The sequence below is a fragment of the Vulpes lagopus genome, chromosome 5 (assembly GCF_018345385.1).
Source record: "Vulpes lagopus strain Blue_001 chromosome 5, ASM1834538v1, whole genome shotgun sequence".
Lineage (NCBI taxonomy): Eukaryota > Metazoa > Chordata > Mammalia > Carnivora > Canidae > Vulpes > Vulpes lagopus.
The window spans coordinates 45,586,003-45,606,203 of record NC_054828.1 but is presented as its reverse complement, the minus strand read 5'-3'; the positions used below and the strand labels follow the sequence as shown (position 1 = coordinate 45,606,203).

At 35.8% G+C, this 20,201-nt stretch overlaps 1 protein-coding gene across 3 annotated transcripts in view; it reads left to right on the top strand.

Annotated features, from left to right (window-relative positions):
* XPO1 (exportin 1) overlaps positions 1–19,178 on the top strand; it is a 46,791-nt gene extending 27,613 nt beyond the window's left edge. For all 3 annotated transcript variants that reach the window (XM_041755195.1, XM_041755197.1, XM_041755196.1), the window contains exons 5-25: positions 480–541; positions 747–791; positions 2,588–2,769; positions 3,657–3,705; positions 3,787–3,906; positions 5,102–5,230; positions 5,912–6,070; positions 7,641–7,838; positions 8,444–8,582; positions 8,766–8,947; positions 9,034–9,190; positions 9,283–9,446; positions 10,215–10,349; positions 10,624–10,807; positions 11,323–11,429; positions 13,889–14,083; positions 15,334–15,502; positions 16,200–16,334; positions 16,416–16,575; positions 16,653–16,749; positions 18,086–19,178. In XM_041755195.1, coding sequence (XP_041611129.1) covers positions 480–541; positions 747–791; positions 2,588–2,769; positions 3,657–3,705; positions 3,787–3,906; positions 5,102–5,230; positions 5,912–6,070; positions 7,641–7,838; positions 8,444–8,582; positions 8,766–8,947; positions 9,034–9,190; positions 9,283–9,446; positions 10,215–10,349; positions 10,624–10,807; positions 11,323–11,429; positions 13,889–14,083; positions 15,334–15,502; positions 16,200–16,334; positions 16,416–16,575; positions 16,653–16,749; positions 18,086–18,232 — 2,915 coding nt within the window. In that variant the 3' untranslated portion in view covers positions 18,233–19,178. The remainder of the gene's footprint in view (positions 1–479; positions 542–746; positions 792–2,587; positions 2,770–3,656; positions 3,706–3,786; positions 3,907–5,101; positions 5,231–5,911; positions 6,071–7,640; positions 7,839–8,443; positions 8,583–8,765; positions 8,948–9,033; positions 9,191–9,282; positions 9,447–10,214; positions 10,350–10,623; positions 10,808–11,322; positions 11,430–13,888; positions 14,084–15,333; positions 15,503–16,199; positions 16,335–16,415; positions 16,576–16,652; positions 16,750–18,085) is intronic.
* The last annotated feature ends 1,023 nt before the right edge of the window (positions 19,179–20,201 follow it).

The following is a 20,201-nucleotide window of genomic DNA, read 5'->3' as shown; positions in this document are numbered from 1 at the left end:
TTTTGGTATGTTTAACAAGTATAGCATTAAAGAACATCTTAGATGATAATTTGTAATTGTTAAACCTATATTTGGTAAAGGTAACAAAACTTCAAAGGAGTAGTGCACGGAAACAATTGGCATTAAAAAATGTCAATATTGGGGATCCCTGGGTGGCTCAGCGGTTTGGCGCCTGCCTTTGGCCCAAGGCATGATCCTGGAGTCCAGGGATTGAGTCCCGCTTTGGGCTCCTTGCATGGAGCCTGCTTCTCCCTTTGCCTGTGTCTCTGCCACACTCTCTCTCTCTCTCTCTCTCTCTCTCTCTCTCTCTCTCTCTGTGTGTATCATGAATAAATAAATAAATCTTTAAAAAAAATGTCAGTATTGCTGATGGGATTGGGGTTTATTATCTGACTTTACTTTTATTTCCCCCAGTTTTTGTTGTTGTTACTGAAGATTTATTAGCATGCTCTAAAAGTGTTGAATACTTTTTTTAATAGGAATTAAAAAATACGTTGTTGGCCTCATTATCAAGACGTCATCTGACCCAACTTGTGTAGAGGTAAGACCATTTTTGAAGATTAGTGTGAGAATGTAAAATCATTTAAATATTAAATCTTGAACTTAAATCTACTTATAACAGGCATACAAACATGCACAACAATCATTTACAGTAGCTCTAATTATTTTTCTCAAAGGGATTTCTTTGCTTATGTTCTTATTAAACCTGTTTCAGACTTCTAATCTAAACTTTTTTTTTTTTTTAGAAGGAAAAGGTGTATATTGGGAAATTAAATATGATTCTTGTTCAGGTAAGCTTTGACTCGATTCATTATTTTCCTTAATTAAATGCTTTACTCAGGCTGATTAGTGGAAAAAAATATTCAAACGCACTTTTATCAAGTAACTAGACTAACATCCTGAAGTAGTACTACTAGTAGTTTTTATAATAACTATAATAGTTAATCTACTGTTTCACATTTGAAATCGTAAATTTGCTATGGTGGAAAACACCAGATACTATACTGTAAACTCATCACTTCTGTGGCTCCAGTATGGATCAGACTTGTTAAAGAGCTTTCTCATTTGCCTGTTACTATGCAGATTTCCTTTCCATGTTATCTCTCTTTGAATTCATTCCTTAATGCTTTTTCACACTTTCTAAAGTCTCAACTTCAAAACTATTTATTTACATACTATGATAGAACATTTTCTTGAGAACATTAATTGGTGTGTGAGGGGCAACCCAGCCCCGGTGGCTTAGCGGTTTGGTGCCACCTTCAGCCCAGGGTGTGATCCTGGAGACCCAGGATCAAGTCCCACATCGGGCTCCCTGCATAGAGCATGCTTTTCCCTCTGCCTCTGTCTCTGCTCCCCACCCCCCACCCCCCGCCGCCGCCGTGTGTCTCTAATAAATAAATAAATAAATCTATTTTTTCTCAATTATTTTTTAAATATTTTCTATTTAAGTCATGAAAATATGTGGGTTTTCATTCATTAAGTCACACTGATATTTATACTGAGGACATTTGTTGTTAGCCTACCTTTGGGATGAGGGAGGAGTACAAAGAAATTAGTTAGCTCTTGGGGGCACCTGGGTGGCTCAGTGGTTTGAGAGTGTGCCTGTGGTTCAGGTTGTGATCTGAGTCCTGGGATTGAGCCCTGCATCAGGTTCCCCACAGGGAGCCTGCTCCTCCCTCTGCCCGTATCTCTGCCTCTCTGTGGGTCTCATGAGTAAATAAATAAAATCTTTATTGGGGAAAAAAAATTAGCTCTTGTTAAAAAAAGGTGGAGAGTAATTGGGTTAGGAAAAACCCTAGTATACAAAATACACAGTACAGACTTGAAATACAATCCAATTTTCGTCAGTGATGATTCTATCCCCAATTGTAATGCTGTTTCTTAGAAATTTGTGTAGATACTATTACATTTCAAGGCTCAGATTCCACCCAAAGAAAATGGCTCTCACTGTCAATCACCTTTTTATTGCTTAAGAGTTTTACTTTGAGGGCAACCCTGGTGGCTCAGCGGGTTTAGCACCACCTCCAGCCCAGGGCATGATCCTGGAGACCCGGGATCAGGCTCCCTGCATGGAGCCTGCTTCTCCCTCTGCCTGTGTCTCTGCCTCTGTGTGTGTGTGTGTCTCTATGAATAATAAATGAATAAAATAAAATGTTTAAAAAAAAAAAGTTTTACTTTGAGTCTACTTAGGATAATTTGAACATCTGTGTCTGACTAATATTGATACACATGCACATTATTAGGACAGCCTAGACTGAGGTGCATGGCTGCTGGCTCAGTCAGTGGAGTATGCAACTCTTGATCTTGGGTGTGAGTTCAAGACTCTCTTAAACTGTTTAATAAAAAGAACCAGACTAGATCATTTGGGATAACTGAGAAGTGTTCTGGGCATTTGAAGCCAAAAACTTTATCTGTGTTCTACTTTATCCAATTTATTCTATAGAGGATGACACATTTCCTTTCTTAGTCAAGGAGGAGAAAATGAAAAGTGGGTGTTACTAACTCTTGCTTATAGTATTACACAAGTTCTTTGAAGTTTGTTTTGCCATTGAGAAGTGAAACTAAATTAACATCTATTTTATTTTAGATATTAAAACAAGAATGGCCAAAACACTGGCCAACTTTTATCAGTGACATTGTTGGAGCAAGTAGGACCAGTGAAAGTCTCTGTCAGAATAATATGGTGATTCTTAAACTCTTGAGTGAAGAAGTATTTGATTTCTCTAGTGGACAGATAACTCAAGTGAAAGCAAAGCATTTAAAAGACAGGCAAGTAATTTTTTTTGTTTTAGAATTTCTAAATTATTCCTGAAGAGATTTAAAGGAATTTGGAGGTGATTATATTTTTTTGAGAAATTGTGATTGTTAATGTGTTAAATTACTTTTAATTATTTTTTAGTACAAATTTAAATAGTCTTAGAGTAGACCTAATCTTCTAAATATGGAGGTTTGAAAAGTATGTGTGATGATAAAGGTAGGATATCACACTTTCATTGTCACAGCTCAATAACTTTATACTTCTCATGCAAAAGAAGTCTAGGTCAGTCAGGAATTCCCAGAAACCTTTGGGATCTGTATATAAACGGTTGACTACTTAAATATATGCCTAAGAAATGACTTGGAACCAAATGGCAACTGATTTGTTACCAGCCATGCATCTTGAGAATGTGCCGCTTTCTTTTCTTTCACTTCAAGTAATAAAAATTTGTTGTGGTCTTTAGGGCACAGCGGTATTTCACCTTTATATATTCAGGCTAACGTCTGTAATCATAATTTTAACTCTGTTTCTGTGTATAACCACATTGTAGGATTTGAGAGATAAATAAGCACGTATACATACCCCCCTCTTCTAGTTTGGACAGAGTTTTGTTTCAACTATCTTGATTTAACATCTTAAAAAAAAAAAAAGCAGACTGATTGAAATTATTTCAGATTAGACTAAGGATGACAGGAACCTCTTCTTTATGGATAATCTTTGAGAGAGTGATATTACAGGTAGTTTTAGCAACTTTGTAACATTTGATGAAGTTGTTGATACTTCTGTTTAAATAGTAACTGGAGTTTTTAATGACCAAATTACTGAAATCTTTTGTAATTTTGTTAGTATGTAAATTAATTTCTCTGTGTCTTCTAAACTGATCACTTCTTTTTTTTAGCATGTGCAATGAGTTCTCCCAAATTTTTCAGCTGTGTCAGTTTGTGATGGTAAGTGCTTTTGATACTATTTTTTAAAAGTAACACATAATTATATGAAGAGGATTATTTACAAGTATGTTTTTGTTATAGGAAAATTCCCAAAATGCTCCACTTGTACATGCAACTTTGGAAACATTGCTCAGATTTCTGAATTGGATTCCACTGGGATATATTTTTGAGACCAAGTTAATCAGCACGTTAATTTATAAGGTATAGTGAATACATCTCAGTTCTTATCACTGGATAGTTCCATATATTTTTAATTTCTAATGGTCTTTGCTCTAGAAAAGCTTGCATTTATAAGCATAACTAACCAGTGTTGTGTCTAATATGAGAAACTGCTTAGAAGAACTTTTCTTTAGTTTCAGTTAATCTGTGTAATGGTCAAACTCAGGAATTCCTTGTGAACAGGTATTAAGGGATTTGATTTTAGTTTACTATATAGGTCACAGTAAGGTAAGGTTAAGGCTATAAAATGGGGAAAAAAAAGGCTATAAAATGGAAGGTCTGGTTTCTTTCCTGTTTTGTTTTTTTGTTTTTTTTAAGCAGCAGCATGCAATACCTCGGTAAACTCTTAATACTTGTTCATCCAGAGACGACCACTTATCAATAGGTTGTATTATCTTTCCAGATGTTTTCTTGGCAAATAGAAGGAATAAATTTGTATGCTTAATTGAGAAGATTATTATAACTTAACATTTGAGGTTTTGTCGTTTAGGGCTTGATAAGGTAATACATTATTCTAATATATAAATTTACAATATTGGAGACAGTTTACTGTGGACAGTGTATACATATGTATATATATAACTTTGCTATTGTCAGTGGTACAAGAGGAAACATTAAGTAATACAGCATTTATGTACCTGTCTATTTTGCATAAATGTTTATACATTTAATTGTCAGATCAATGAACATAATCCATTTAAGGCTTTTTGATGCTTACCAAATTGCCATCCATAAGTGGTATGCCATTTTCATACTTTCTTAACAAATAGAATATGAAAGAGCCAGTTTTACCATACATTTGTTAATCGTATGTGTATCGCCCATCTCCTAAAATCCTAAGCAGTTATAAATCTTGGGTCTTTTTTAGACTATACATAAAATATGATGTCGTTAAAAGTCCTAAAATGGGTCCTGGGAAAATTACTAAGTGACTTTGTGTTTAGATGTCTGAAGACAGATCAGAAGAGGCTCAGTTTTTTCCTAAAGCATTTACTGTTTGTTGGGTAAATAATGAAATTTCCTCTATATATGTGCAAAACAAAATATCTATCGATTGATCTGATTTTTTTCCCCCTCTTACGATCCTGATTGTTAAAACCTTTATTTTTCTTAATTGTTAAGTAAAGTATTACAGGCCATTTATTTTTTGCTTCCTTTTTTTAAAATTTTAAAATAGTTCCTGAATGTTCCAATGTTTCGAAATGTCTCTCTGAAGTGCCTCACTGAGATTGCTGGTGTAAGTGTAAGCCAATACGAGGAACAATTTGTAACGCTATTTACACTGACAATGATGCAGCTAAAACAGGTAATACAACACTCTTAAGATCTGAGCAAACCATTTTAATGCCTTATAAAAATTTGGGTTGGAGTTGTACTGTCCTGTCATAACTAATCATAACTATTGTCATTATATATTTTTTACTTCATTTGATCGCTATACAGTGTATATTTATTAAAATAAGATTAGGCAGACATTTTAATGAACATTTGGAAATTCCTTGAAATAGAGATTCTGGAAGTATCCTAGGAATTTATTTACATAGACTTTTTAGAAGCTTGGAAACCTGGGGTTTAATATTACCTCTTGTTTCTGACTTTGACTCCAAAATGAAGAGATTGTATATTAACAGTCTTGATTAGGTATACATGAAATTGTTTAGAGTGTTAACCATAATACATTACCTTAGTGATCCAAATGAATTACTTAAATGTTCTTGTTGTTTAATAACACTAAGGAAGGAAAAGTCTGATACAGGGAAAAAATGAAAAGATACTTTGTGAAATCTTAGTTTGTAACATTTTTAAAAACCACTAGAACACAAAAATGCTATAGTGTAAACTGACTATGGATTCCTAGTGAAAAATAATCTTAAGTCTGGCTTATAATATCAGTAACAAGGTGGTGAAATCTTAGTACTTAAAGGTAATATCTTTTGTTGATTTTTTTTTTAAGATGCAGACTAATGGTCCCTGTTTAAACTTGTAGATGCTTCCTTTAAATACCAATATTCGACTTGCATACTCAAATGGAAAAGATGATGAACAGAACTTTATTCAAAATCTCAGTTTGTTTCTCTGCACCTTTCTTAAGGAACATGGTCAACTTATAGAGAAAAGGTTAAATCTCAGGGAAACACTCATGGAGGTAGGCTTTGTGGAGCCTTTGGCTTCTGAAATTCTTATATAATGAAAATTCTTTCAAAAATGCCTTGTTATAAAAATGCCTTTGTTGTAAAATGTCTACCTTTTCTTTTTTAAATGTCTGTACCTTTGGGGCACTTGGATGGCTGGCTAAGAGTCTGCCTTCAGCACAGGATCCTGAGATAGAGCCCTGCCTGCTTGTCTCTCTCCCTCTACCCCACTTCCAACTCTTGTGCATGCATCACTCATAAATAAATCCTTTTTATTTTTTTAAATATTTTATTTTATTCATGAGAGACAGAGAGAGGCAGAGACCCAGGCAGAGGGAAAAGCAGGCTCCATGCAGGGAGCCTGACCTGGGACTCAATCCTGGGTCTCCAGGATCACGCCCTGGGCTGAAGGCGGCACTAAACCGCTGAGCCCCCCAGGCTGCCCAATAAATCCTTTTTAAAAGTATCTTTCTTCCTCTGTCATGTGTCTCTTCCCCCCTCCCCGCATGCTTGTGTGGGTCTTCTCTCTTTCTCTCTCTCTCTCTCTGTCTTTCCTCTCTCTGAAGTAAGTAAAACCTTTTTTTAAAAAAAATAAATAGGGATGCCTGGGTGGCACAGTGGTTGACCATTTGCCTTCAGTTGGGGAGCCTGCTTTTGCCTCTGCCTATGTCTCTGCCCCTCTCTCTGTGTCTCTCATGAAGAAAATAAAGTCTTTTAAAATAAATAAGATGTTTGTACTTGTGACCTCTTCTTACCTATTGTCAGTGCATAAAATCTGTTAATTTTGAATTACAAGCTGAATTTGTTCTGTTTTCTGCATAATGCCAGGTCAATAATTGATAATCACAATTCAATTCCTAAGGGGTCTTCACACATTTCTGAGATGAAAAGTCTAAAGATGTTGTTTAGAAACTTGAGGTATAATCCATGTAATATAAAACCGGTTCTAGAGTGTACAACTTTAGTGAAAGACACAGAATTATTAAGTGTCCTCTCTTCTAAAACGTTTTCATCACCCGCAAAGGGTGATGTACCCATTGAAATACATAGGTCCTTCGTTCTGGTCTTCTCCTGCCTCTAGCAACCACTAATTTGTTCCCTATGGATTTATCTATTCTGAACCTTTAATGTAAGTGAACTCCTAGTATATGGTGTATTGTAATTAGTGTTTTTCACGTAGTGTATTTTCAAAGTTCATTCGTGTTACAGCATGTACCAGTATTTCTTTTTTATAGCTGAATAACAGAACAATACATTGTATTGTATCCTAGTTTGTATACCCATTCATGAATCAATAGACATATAGATTGTTTAAACCTTTTGAGTATTTGTATCGAATGTCCCTTAATATCCATACATTTTTAGGGAACTTTTAACATGTGTATTGACCAAAAAATACACAAAATTTTCGAAGTGTTGTAGAACATGTCTGAAGAAAGTACAACTTGCTCCTAGAGAATTTCTAGTCCATTAGATGAATAATGAAACATGAATTTTTATCCTATTAACATAACAAATGGCAGGCAATTTGTGGTAAAAAATAATGTAAGGGATTATTTTTAATATTTCCGGTGTTCTTTGTAGGCCCTTCATTATATGTTGTTGGTATCAGAAGTGGAGGAAACTGAAATCTTCAAGATTTGTCTTGAGTACTGGAATCACTTGGCAGCTGAGCTTTATAGAGAGAGCCCGTTCTCTACATCTGCTTCTCCATTGCTATCCGGAAGTCAACATTTTGATGTTCCTCCCAGGAGGCAGCTATATTTGCCCGTGTTATCCAAGGTAACAATAAAGTGGGTGGTGAATGCTACTCCTATTTCTTGCTGTAATTTTGAAGACTTAATGAAATAGTAGGTTTTATTTTATTTTGACTTTTATAATCTAAATAAAAGGTAGAAAAAGAGCATCCAACAACTTGTCCATGTTTTCGAAGCTAGAAAATTGAGAAGGATTGTTTTAAGAACCATAATGCTTTGGTAGAAGCAGATTGCATTCCAGTGAGTTTATTAGAAATGCAAATTAAAAGATCACCGACCGGCGTAATGAATCACTCTCAACAGGAAAGTTAATAGTATATGTTTTATTCGTGATAAATAACGCATGGAAATCATTGTTGTAGAATTACATTTTTTAAGATTTTATTATTTGAGAGAGAGGGAACAGACTCCACGCTGAGTAGAGAGCCCGATTTGGAGCTTGATCCAGGACACCTAGATCATGACCTGCACTAAAGGCAGACATGTAACAGAGTGAGCCATCCAGGTGCCCCTCAAATTGCATTTCGTAATGTTTCTGTTCTGTATTGTGGGAATAGTTTTGGGGGTATGTCGGTCTAAAGTGTGAAGTGCTTATTTCAAAGATGTAATAGATTTTTCTTGTTTGAGCAGGTCCGTTTATTGATGGTTAGTCGTATGGCTAAACCTGAAGAAGTATTGGTTGTAGAAAATGATCAAGGAGAAGTTGTCAGAGAATTCATGAAGGATACAGATTCCATTAATTTGTATAAGAATATGAGAGAAACATTAGGTGAGTCAAAAAATCCTGCCGGTTTGATCTTTTTAATTCTCTTCTGGGGTGGAAGTAACTAAGAAATGGCGCATACTTTTCTGAATCTGTTAATAATCACTTTTATTGTGCTATTTTTTATTAGATTTTTTTTGTTCATAGTTTAGAATTTGAACTTTTGGAACCTTTTCCCTTCTTTTGTAGTTTATCTTACTCATCTGGATTATGTAGATACAGAAAGAATAATGACTGAGAAGCTTCACAATCAAGTGAATGGTACAGAGTGGTCATGGAAAAATTTGAATACATTGTGTTGGGCAATAGGCTCCATTAGTGGAGCAATGCATGAAGAGGATGAAAAACGCTTTCTTGTTACTGTTATAAAGGTATGCAGGGGTACTACATGTGAACTGAGCTCTTGGGTAACTAAATTGTATTATTATAAATGACTGAAATTGCTCTCATTTTACAGGATCTTTTAGGATTATGTGAACAGAAAAGAGGCAAAGATAATAAAGCTATTATTGCATCAAATATCATGTACATAGTAGGTCAATATCCAAGATTTTTAAGAGCTCACTGGAAGTTTTTGAAGACTGTAGTTAACAAGTTGTTTGAATTCATGCATGGTAAATCCTTATTATTCAGCTATTTATATTTATTGAACAAAAGAAACCCCAAGTTTTCTTGAAATTTTTTGATAATATTTTTGTTTTGTTAGAGACCCATGATGGAGTCCAAGACATGGCTTGTGATACTTTTATTAAAATAGCTCAGAAATGCCGCAGGCATTTTGTTCAGGTTCAGGTTGGAGAAGTAATGCCATTTATTGATGAAATTTTGAACAATATCAACACTATAATTTGTGATCTTCAACCTCAGCAGGTACGTAGAGCACTGAGCATCGTAGTAGTATGCATATTCATAGACCATGAATACTACAGTGGCCACATGGGTGGCTCAGTTGGTTGAGCGTCCAACACTTCATTTTGGCCCAGGTCATAGTCTCAAGGGTTATGAGATCAGGCTTCACAGGGGTGGGGAACCTGCTTAAGATTCTCTCCCCCCTCGACCCAGTCTCCACCCAAAGAAAAGAAAATGACTATTTTTTTCCTTCCTATTTAAAGGTCTGTTAGAGTAAGAGTACATGGTGGGTGGGAGGGCTCAATCTCAGGACCATGAGACCATGACCCAAGCCAAAACCCAAGTGTTGAATGCTTAACTGACTGTGCCACCCAGGCACTTCATGACTACTCTTTTACTCAGAATTCATAAATGGCAATAGAGTAACACCATTGGATTCATTTAACATACATCTATGGTTAAATTTTTTTAAATTCCAGTATAGTTAACATACAGTATTATATTAGTTATGCGTGTACAATATAGTGATTCAGCAATTCCATATATCACCCAGTGCACTACTTACTCCCTATCACCTATATCACCTATCCCCCCCAACCCACATCTCTGCTGGAGTCATTAAGTTTTCATTGTAGGGCAAAAATTTAGCTAGAAGTTTATTAGGCTATTTTCTTACCTAATGTAAGTTGTTTCTCAGACTCACAAAAGAAGGTCTAATACATACGTAAGTTGGTTGTATGTGGTTATCCTTATGATGCATAAACATAAAATGTCTGCCATTTTACATAGGTCCATACATTTTATGAAGCTGTGGGGTACATGATTGGTGCACAAACAGACCAAACAGTACAAGAACATTTGATAGAAAAATACATGCTACTCCCTAATCAGGTTTGGGATAGCATAATCCAGCAGGCAACCAAAGTAAGTTCTACTCCTTTTTATCAAAGTTCAAATGGAATTCAAGAAGACCGTGTTATTTTCAAAAGTAACAAAAACTATACTGTAATTTTTTTTCTGATTTGATGGTATATTGGGAATGTTAATCTATTCATAGTTGTAGCTACAGGTAATAAAGATTTCTGTGTTTCCCTACTTTGCATTGTAAATGTGGTAGTGATTTTGGAGTAAGTGTGGGTAGTATTTTTTGCTTTAAATTTTCATGTGATAAATGAAATTTATTACTTGTCCTTCACAGAATGTGGATATACTTAAAGATCCGGAAACTGTAAAGCAGCTTGGTAGCATATTGAAAACAAATGTTAGAGCCTGCAAAGCTGTCGGACACCCCTTTGTAATTCAACTTGGGAGAATTTATTTAGATATGCTTAATGTATACAAGTGCCTCAGTGAAAATATTTCAGCAGCTATCCAAGCTAATGGTAAGTAATTCTGAATTTTTGTGGAATTGTGAATAGCAAATCAATTTTACATTCAGTCTTGGGCAGCCTGGTGGCTCGGGTTTAACGCCGCCTTCAGCCCAGGGCCTGATCTTGGAGTCCCGGGATCGAGTCCCACGTCAGGCTCCCTGTACGGAGCCTGCTTCTCCCTCTCCCTGTGTCTCTGCCTCTCTCTCTCTCTCTCTCTCTCTCTCTCATGAATAAACGAAATCTTTAAAAAAGATTTTTTTCCATTCAGTCTTAGTGTAAATAATGTTCATTTCTCAAAGATTTAAGTTAACTCTCCCAGTGTTCCAAATGACAATTATTTTTAACGAGTTGCATACACCTTTTCCTTGTAAAATTAGTCTTCGTTTATTTTCCCAGTACATTCATCTGTGTGCCCTTGTCTTTATGCCTTTGGGTGGTAAATGGGAGCTATTATATCTGAAGTACATGTAACTGCCAATGTAGAGTTGTAGTTGTCAAGTTAGATTTCACTGGATTGTATTTTTTAGGCGAGATGGTTACAAAGCAACCATTGATTAGAAGTATGCGAACGGTAAAAAGGGAAACTTTAAAGTTAATATCCGGTTGGGTGAGCCGGTCCAATGATCCACAGATGGTAAGTGAAATGTTTTGCTTTTTAAGTTGATGCTGTATTCTCTGGTCTATGCACATAGCTCATTTAAAGGTAATTTCGAGGGAAATATTTGGGCTTATTTTACAGTGACCTATTTTTTGAGTCCTTGAATACTTGAAAATATTATGTACCGTGTTCCTAAGAAATTGCTGTTTTTGGAGGACACTAACAAGGTGATACTTAATAAGGTAGCTTGGGTCATTTTTCGCCCCCTGTGGATACATAGACATTTGGGAGAAATTTTTTTGTTTCTTCATGATTCTTCAGAGCAGTTTACAAAGCTGTCATTAATTTGGCTCTGAAGTGAGAGTAAGGGCTTTCCCAGTGGAATGCTTACAAATCTCTTTTACTCTTAATTTTTTTTAAGTTTTTAATCATTTCCAGAATAGAAAATGGTTTCAGAAACTCAGCTATTCTCCTTATATGCCTTAACATGGGAAAATTTGGGTTATTATTTTTTAAAGCCTGTATTTTTAATTTATTCTACCACTGATTGTCTTGATCCTTGTACATTACAAAGAATCTATCATGTTAATCTTTGGTTGACAAGTGTGCTGTTGCGTTTGTTCCAACAAATAAGATATTTTTCAGGGAACTTGTTCAGAAGACAGTTGTGGAATTCTCAAGATAATAAATGTTGAAAGATTTTTAAGTAGTGTATTATGACATCAGAAATGTATTTAAAATTGGACAAGAGGGGACGCCTGGGTGGCTCAGCAGTTGAGTGCCTGCCTTCGGCCCAGGGCATGATCCTGGAATCCTGAGATCAAGTCCCACATCAGGCTCCCTGCGTGGAGCCTGTTTCTCTCTCCCTGTATGTCTCTGCCTCTCTGTGTGTCTCATGAATAAATCAATAAAATCCTTTTTAAGAAATAAAACTGGAGGGCAGCCCCAGTGGCGCAGTGGTTTAGCGCCACCTGCAGCCCAGGGCGTGATCCTGGAGGCCCAGGGCGTGATCCTGGAGACCCTGGATCAAGTTCCTTATCAGGCTCTTTGCATGGTGCCTGTTTCTCTCTCTGCCTCTCTCTCTGTCTCTATGAATAAATAAAGTCTTTAAAAAAATTTTTTAAAAAAGGAAAACTGGACAAAGATAAGATGAATTAAAGGAATGTGAAATTCACAATTTAGAGTAGCTTGGGCAAATTTTAGGAGTATCAGTGATAATAATGAGAGGGTATCATTTTGTAACCAAGATTTGTATTGAATGGGGCGGTGAATTAAAAAATACTCAAAAACAGGGATGCCTGAGTGGCTCAGCCGTTTGGCGCCTGCCTTCAGCCCAGGGCCTGATCCTGGAGACCCGGGATCGAGTCCCACACCAGGCTCCCTGCATATGGAGCCTGCTTCTCCCTCTGCCTGTGTCTCTGCGTCTCTCATGAATAAAAAAATAAAATCTTTTTTTAAAAAAAAATACTCGAAAACACACTTAAGATCCATCTTGTTAGGAAAGAATTATTGAAGTGTTAAAAGTAAAATGAGAACAGTTCTGGTCTAAGACATCAAGTGGGTTATTGGAAAAATAATTGTGCTTATCCTTAAATTCTACTAGACTTGTATTATATATAGTAAGTAGGACACTACTAACACTAGTGACCTTCAGTTACAAGAAACACTGTTTATATTTATTGTCCATGTGGTAATAAAGAACCTATTAAAGAAAGACGCATAAGCTACACCTTAATATGACCCTGTTTACTGAGACTCATGGAAACTCATGGTCTTCCTGGTACAGTTCTAATTCCTTGTACAAGAGTAAGTGGTGGCTTTGGGTTTTGTTTATTAAAGTATTTACCAGTTAGCATTCACTAAGCTTAATAAAAATCATTGAATGGATGTCTACTTTGTATTAGATATGCGCTGCTTGGTTTTTATAGATCTTCATTGACAAAATTAATGTAGTATTGATTAGGAGGGCTTTTCTTTGCTTTTAGGTAAGTTATCCCATATACCATATCCCTAAAATCCTGGCCCTGCCATAGTAACTTGTAGCCAGTAACTTCATTTTGGGCCTTAGTTTAATCTTCGCAATTAGATTTGAAATATCAATATATCTGTGGCTCTTCCCAGCCTATTATAATTCCTTGGTTTCTTTTGGTAAAAAGAATTAATGTCCAAAACCAAATTAAAAAATGGGATTTTCTAGGGGTACCTAGGTGGCTCAGTTGGTCCAGCAACTGTGTTTGGCTCAGGTCAGGATCCCAAGGTTTGTGATTGAGTCCCCACATTGGGCTCCCTGCTCAGTGGGCGGCCTGTTGCTCTCATTCTGTCAAATAAACAATCTTTAAAAAAATTTTTTTTTAATTAAAACGTGGGATTTTCCAGTTTTAAGCAGATATTCAACCTAAATTTCAATATAACATTGACCTAGCTGTTTATGATGGTAATGGTAAGCAAGTGCATAGGATAAAACTTAGGTAAAGTTTTTTTTTTTTTTTAAACAGGTAGCTGAAAATTTTGTTCCTCCTTTATTGGATGCAGTTCTCATTGATTATCAGAGAAATGTACCAGCTGCTAGAGAACCAGAAGTGCTTAGTACTATGGCTATTATTGTCAACAAGTTAGGAGGACATATAACAGCTGAAATACCTCAAATATTTGATGCTGTTTTTGAATGCACATTGAATATGATAAATAAGGTATGTGGTTTACATTTCAGTATGGGAAATTCTGCATTATGTATCCTTGTAAGTCTTGAAAGCATAAATGATAGCTATGGGATTAACTAGTTTAAATATTTGAACATTTAGACCAGAGAAGTACTTTTAAAAATATTTACTCTTGGGCAGCCCTGGTGGCCCAGTGGTTTAGCGCCACCTTCGGCCTGGGGTGTGATCTGGACACCTGGGATCGAGTCCCACGTCAGGCTCCCTGTGTGGAGACTGCTTCTCCCTCTGCCCCCCTTTCTCTCTCTGTCATGAATAAATACAATCTTAAAACCAAATGTATTTACTATTAAAAAGATCTTTGGCCATTTAGATGGTTCAGTTGATTGAGCTTCTGCTCTTGGTCTCCGCTTGGTCTTGATCTTGATCTTGAATTCAGAATGGGGAGATAACACACCAAGTCTAGTCTCCACACTCAGCAAGGAGTCTGTTGAAGATTCTCTCCCTTTGGTCCTCCCCCCAATTCACATGTACTCTCTCTCAAATCTTAAAACAATCTTAACTGCAAAATAGTAAATTTACACAAAAACTGTATGTACAGTAATGTATATGTATATATATATATATATATACACACATGCACACATACTAGAAATGGGGGAATGTATTAAGTAAGACAGGAAAATGTAGATCTAAGTCTACAAATTTACACAGTAGCTAAAAATTCTCGGATATATATTTGTGATCTTGAAGTCCGTATCATAACATGGTAGTAATTTTCTTAAGAGTAACTTGAAAATATGTTCTTTATGCGTTTTGACTCCTTATAATGGGACCTCGTAGTCCTTATTTTTAGTAATTCATTTGTGTAATCAGTGGTACTTACATTTTCCATGAGAGGCAAATTGTGTTGATTTCAGGTTTGCTGATCAGGAAACCTATATCTTACATACATTGGATGGGGTCGATTAACAGCTCCAAAGCTTTGGGGATCCCTGGGTGGCGCAGTGGTTTGGCGCCTGCCTTTGGCCCAGGGTGCGATCCTGGAGCCCCAGGATCGAATCCCACGTCGGGCTCCCGGTGCATGGAGCCTACTTCTCCCTCTGCCTGTGTCTCTGCCTTTCTCTCTCTCTCTCTCTCTCTCTCTCTCTCTCTCTGTGACTATCATAAAAAAAAAATTAACAATTCCAAAGCTTTATACTAAATTAGGATTTACTTTTTCTTTTTTATTAAACATAATTAAGGCATTGAAACTTTATTTTGTTCTCATCTTTTGTTTATAGGACTTTGAAGAATATCCTGAACACAGAACAAACTTTTTCTTACTACTTCAGGCTGTCAATTCTCATTGTTTCCCAGCATTCCTGGCAATACCACCTGCACAATTTAAACTTGTTTTGGATTCCATTATTTGGGCTTTCAAACATACTATGAGGAATGTTGCAGATACAGGTAAATACACGTCCTTTTATTTAAATACCCTTTCTATTCATTCATCTTAAAATCCACAGGCTCTTAAACTTAGATCTAAAGGAATTAGGTAGCACTGTTATGTGGGTTTTGTGTGAGTACATCTGTGGCATATGTAGGTCTAAGTAAATACTAAAAGCAGTTGAATCCTCTCTTCTATGGTTGAGTCCACAGGTATATGGTTGATTTACAGGGAGATGAGTGTAAAATTTAAAGTAGAGCGACATTACTTCTCCACATCCATACCAATGTTTCCTTTTCCCCATCTGCTTTTCCTCTGTGCTGTAAGGGTCAAAAAAAGGAGAAAACCACATCTTCAAGATAAATTTTTATTTTTAAATAGAAACTGGTTTATGTAATATACTTGTATTTTCTTTTTTCTTTTTTTTTTTTTTTATACTTGTATTTTCGTAATGCTGTTTTTAGAGTTGATTTGGAGAGAATCTACTAAACTTTCAGATATAGTGGAAAGTTGGTAATGGTTATTAGTGTAATCTATAAGCAGACATTGATGCTAGATGAACTCCCATTATTCAAGGTAATTTAGGCAAATAATTGTTAGTCACTAGTGGAAAGAGGGTTAAGAATGGCTTTTGAATCAGAATAGTTGAATAGTGGAAATTCTGTGTGAATGTTAACCGGCTGTAATAACTTCGTTGGTGTTTTTGTACGTTTTTAGGCTTACAGATACTTTTTACACTCTTACAAAATGTTGCACAAGAAGAAGCTGCAGCTCAGAGTTTCTATCAAACTTATTTTTGTGATATTCTTCAGCATATATTTTCTGTTGTGACAGACACCTCACATACTGCTGGTAAGAATTTATAGCCATGAAAATCTTAAGTGTTCAAGTTGTTATTAACTGTGGAGTTAATGATGTTCTTCTTATCAACAGGTTTGACAATGCATGCGTCAATACTGGCATATATGTTTAATTTGGTTGAAGAAGGAAAAATAAGTACACCATTAAATCCTGGAAATCCAGTTAACAACCAAATGTTCATTCAGGAATATGTGGCAAATCTCCTTAAATCTGCATTCCCTCATCTACAAGAGTAAATACACTTTTTAATACACCTATATTTTTCCGTTAAAAAACAGTGATATTTAATCGTTGTGTTTTATTTTGCAGTGCTCAAGTAAAGCTCTTTGTGACAGGGCTTTTCAGCTTAAATCAGGATATTCCTGCTTTCAAGGAACATCTTAGGGATTTCCTAGTACAAATAAAGGTACGTGCTTTGTACTTGGTATGTTTTAGTTGTTGGATTGTATAATTTACCACTTTTTGTTAAAGCAAAATGAATGGGATTTTTGAGTGGTATTCAAGCTTACTAGTCCTAGACTGATACACAGTGAAAAACTAAGTCATCGCTGAGAACATGATGCGTTACAAATGTTTTTGGAAACTTGTTATTAATATAACTCATTTTGGATGATCAAAATGTCTTGGAATATGGTCATGTCATCCTATAGATGATTTTTAAATTGTGCATTATGGGGAAAGAAACACTGATTGCCCCTTTGGGGATTTCATACCCATTTTGTTAGTAATCCATTTTAGGGAATTAAGACAAATTAGCAGATAATCCACTTCTTTCTGCTGCTGTTACACAATGCTTCATTTAAATTTATGGGAAGAAGAAATTATCTTGTATTACCTTCTTTTAAACAAATTTAAAAGTAATGTAACATCTATAAGTTGATGGATTACCTTACTGGTGAAGGTTAAATAAGGATTGATCGTACATGATACTCAGATTTTTTTCCCAAGATAAATAGATTTTTTAAAAATTGTAAACATATTAGCTATGTCATAAGTAGAGAATGCCAAAGAGAGTGAAAATTACTTGAAATTCCTATATAGGGCAGCCTGGGATGGCTCAGCGGTGTAGCGCCGCCTTCGGCCCAGGCCCTGATCCTGGAGACACGGGATCAAGTCTTACGTCCGGCTCCCTACAGGGAGCCTGCTTCTCCCTCTGCCTGTGTCTCTGCCTCTCTCTCTCTCTCTCTCGAATAAATAAATAAATAAAATATTTAAAAAACAGCTATATAGTCACAATGTAGCTAAACTTTATCATTAGTTGTAGGAGAAACAACTTTTTAAATCTCTTGTCTTATGGAAGTATATTTTATATATGACATTGCACTATGCCTATTTAATAAACTTTTTTTCCTCAGTTAACACCTTTGGTTTTAATTCAGCTACACAGAATTATATTAGTATGCTATAATTTAGGGACACCTTGAACATCCAGCTCAGATCATGATCTCTGGGGCATGGTATCCTGGGATTAAACCCCCCTACCCTGCTCTGCACTCTGCAGGGAGCCTGCTTGTTCTTCCCTCTCGTCCTACCCCCCTGCATTTTGTTTGTAATACATATATAATCTTTAAAAATACATACACTATAATATTAACCCAACCAATTGAAGGATAGGTTTTATCATTGTGTAGACAAAACAGGGAGGTGCTTCTCTATCTATCTTCCTCCTCCACCCCTCCCAGGAGGACATTTTCCAAAATTGAAGTTGGTTATATTAACACTTAACTATCTTGTTGTCACAGGAGTTTGCAGGTGAAGATACATCTGATCTGTTTTTGGAAGAAAGAGAAACAGCCCTTCGACAGGCTCAGGAAGAGAAACATAAACTTCAAATGTCTGTCCCTGGCATCCTTAATCCACATGAAATTCCAGAAGAAATGTGTGATTAAACTAAGAAGTCATGCTGGTTTTTTCTTTTTCTTTCTTTTTTTTTTTCTTCCTTTTTTTGGTTGGGTTTTTCCCCCCTCTCTGCAACTCTTGTTAGCAGAAGAAAACAGCATCTGGATATTTGTCGACCAAAATGATGCCAATTTGTAAATTAAAATGTCACCTAGTGGCCCTTTTTCTTATGTGTTTTTTGTATAAGAAATTTTCTGTGAAATATCCTTCCATTGTTTTAAGCTTTTGTTTTGGTCATCTTTATTTAGTTTGCATGAAGTTAAAAATTAAGGCATTTTTTAAAAATTTTACTTCATGCCCATTTTGTGGCTGGGATGGGGGGAGGAGGCAAATTTAATTTGAGCATATACTTGTAAATTCTAATGCAAAATTACACAATTTTCCTGTAAAAACAATATCAATTTTTAATTAGGGAGCATTTTCTTTCTAGCCTGTATTTCAGTCTAGAAGAAAAGATAATGAGTAAAACAAATTGCGTTGTTAAGAGAATTCTAGTGCTGCATTGTCTGAAGTTAGCACCTCTTGGACTGAATCGTTTGTCTAGACTACATGTATTACGAGTCTGTATGGCAAGTTTGCAGCAAGATCATGTGCATATCATCCCATTGTAAAGCGACTTCAAAAAATATGGGAACACAGTTAGTTATTTTTACACAGTTCTTTTTGTTTTTGTGTGTGTGTGCTGTCGCTTGTCGACAACAGCTTTTTGTTTTCCTCAATGAGGAGTGTTGCTCATTTGTGAGCCTTCATTAACTCGAAGTGAAATGGTTAAAAATATTTATCCTGTTAGAATAGGCTGCATCTTTTTAACAACTCATTAAAAAACAAAACAAAACTCTGGCTTTTGAGATGACTTATACTAATTTACATTGTTTACCAAGCTGTAGTGCTTTAAGAACACTACTTAAAAAGCAAAATAAACTTGGTTTACATTTATTTTCCTTTATTGGCTCGAAATTATTCCTACATTAAAGTGGTTATATGTGTGTTACGTGTTAGGTAACATTTTTAAGTAAAGTGGACACCTGTTGATGTATAAACATGATCTCTGGGTTATTGAGAGTTATGGCCCAGTTAGGTTAAATCAAACTTGCTCCAGGCTCCAGTCTCTCCCTTTTGTTCTCAAGATCCAAATCCCTTCTGTGACAGTGTGATTTGCTTTATCTGCCTTTAAAGCATCTTATTTCCTGGTGAGGAGTTATGTGTAACAGATAAAAAGCACAAGAACACACAGGTGTAAGAAGCTGTGGTAAATATTCTTGATTAATTGTATTCTTGTCAGATATAGCCCTTAGAAAGGGACCTTAACCCCTTGGAAAGGTAGGAAGAAGGGGAGAAATGTGTAGATGTCTTATAAAACATGAAAGGGAGTAGAACTAAGGAAATAGAAAAAAGAAACTAGCTTGGATGAACCTGTTTCCAGAGGATTGAATCTAACCTTCTATAAACCTAGACTAAAACCTAAGCATTTGAAGAGCCTCGTGCTCATGCAGAGTCAGCGATTTTGTATAATTGCTGTACTCCAACTTTATAGGCTTTGGCAAAACTATTACTTAAGTAGGATATAATCCTGTGTGAAACTTCTTTCTAGGAGGTAAATGGTAAAAGTTTAAATGTATTCGAAGAACAACATTGGGAAACTTTGTTTCAAACTTTAGCTGTTAAAATTTTTTATTTGGTTTTAAGTACTGTTTTTGCCCTAAAAGCAGCTTTTAAGAGGTTTTCTGGGATTTCCCAAGACTTAAGGTTCAGATTGATTGGTTTTGATACAGCTATGAAATGCATATTGTTATTTGAGTAGCTGTCACCGTGGCTGCGAATGATCATACGCCATTTTCTTATCTTCTAGCACATCCACTGTCTACCCCCTGCTTTCTTGGTATGTTCTAGATGTTGCAAGAAAACAAGCTTTGGCTTTGAAACCAGGATAGTCGGCTTTGAATTAGAGATGATTGGCAA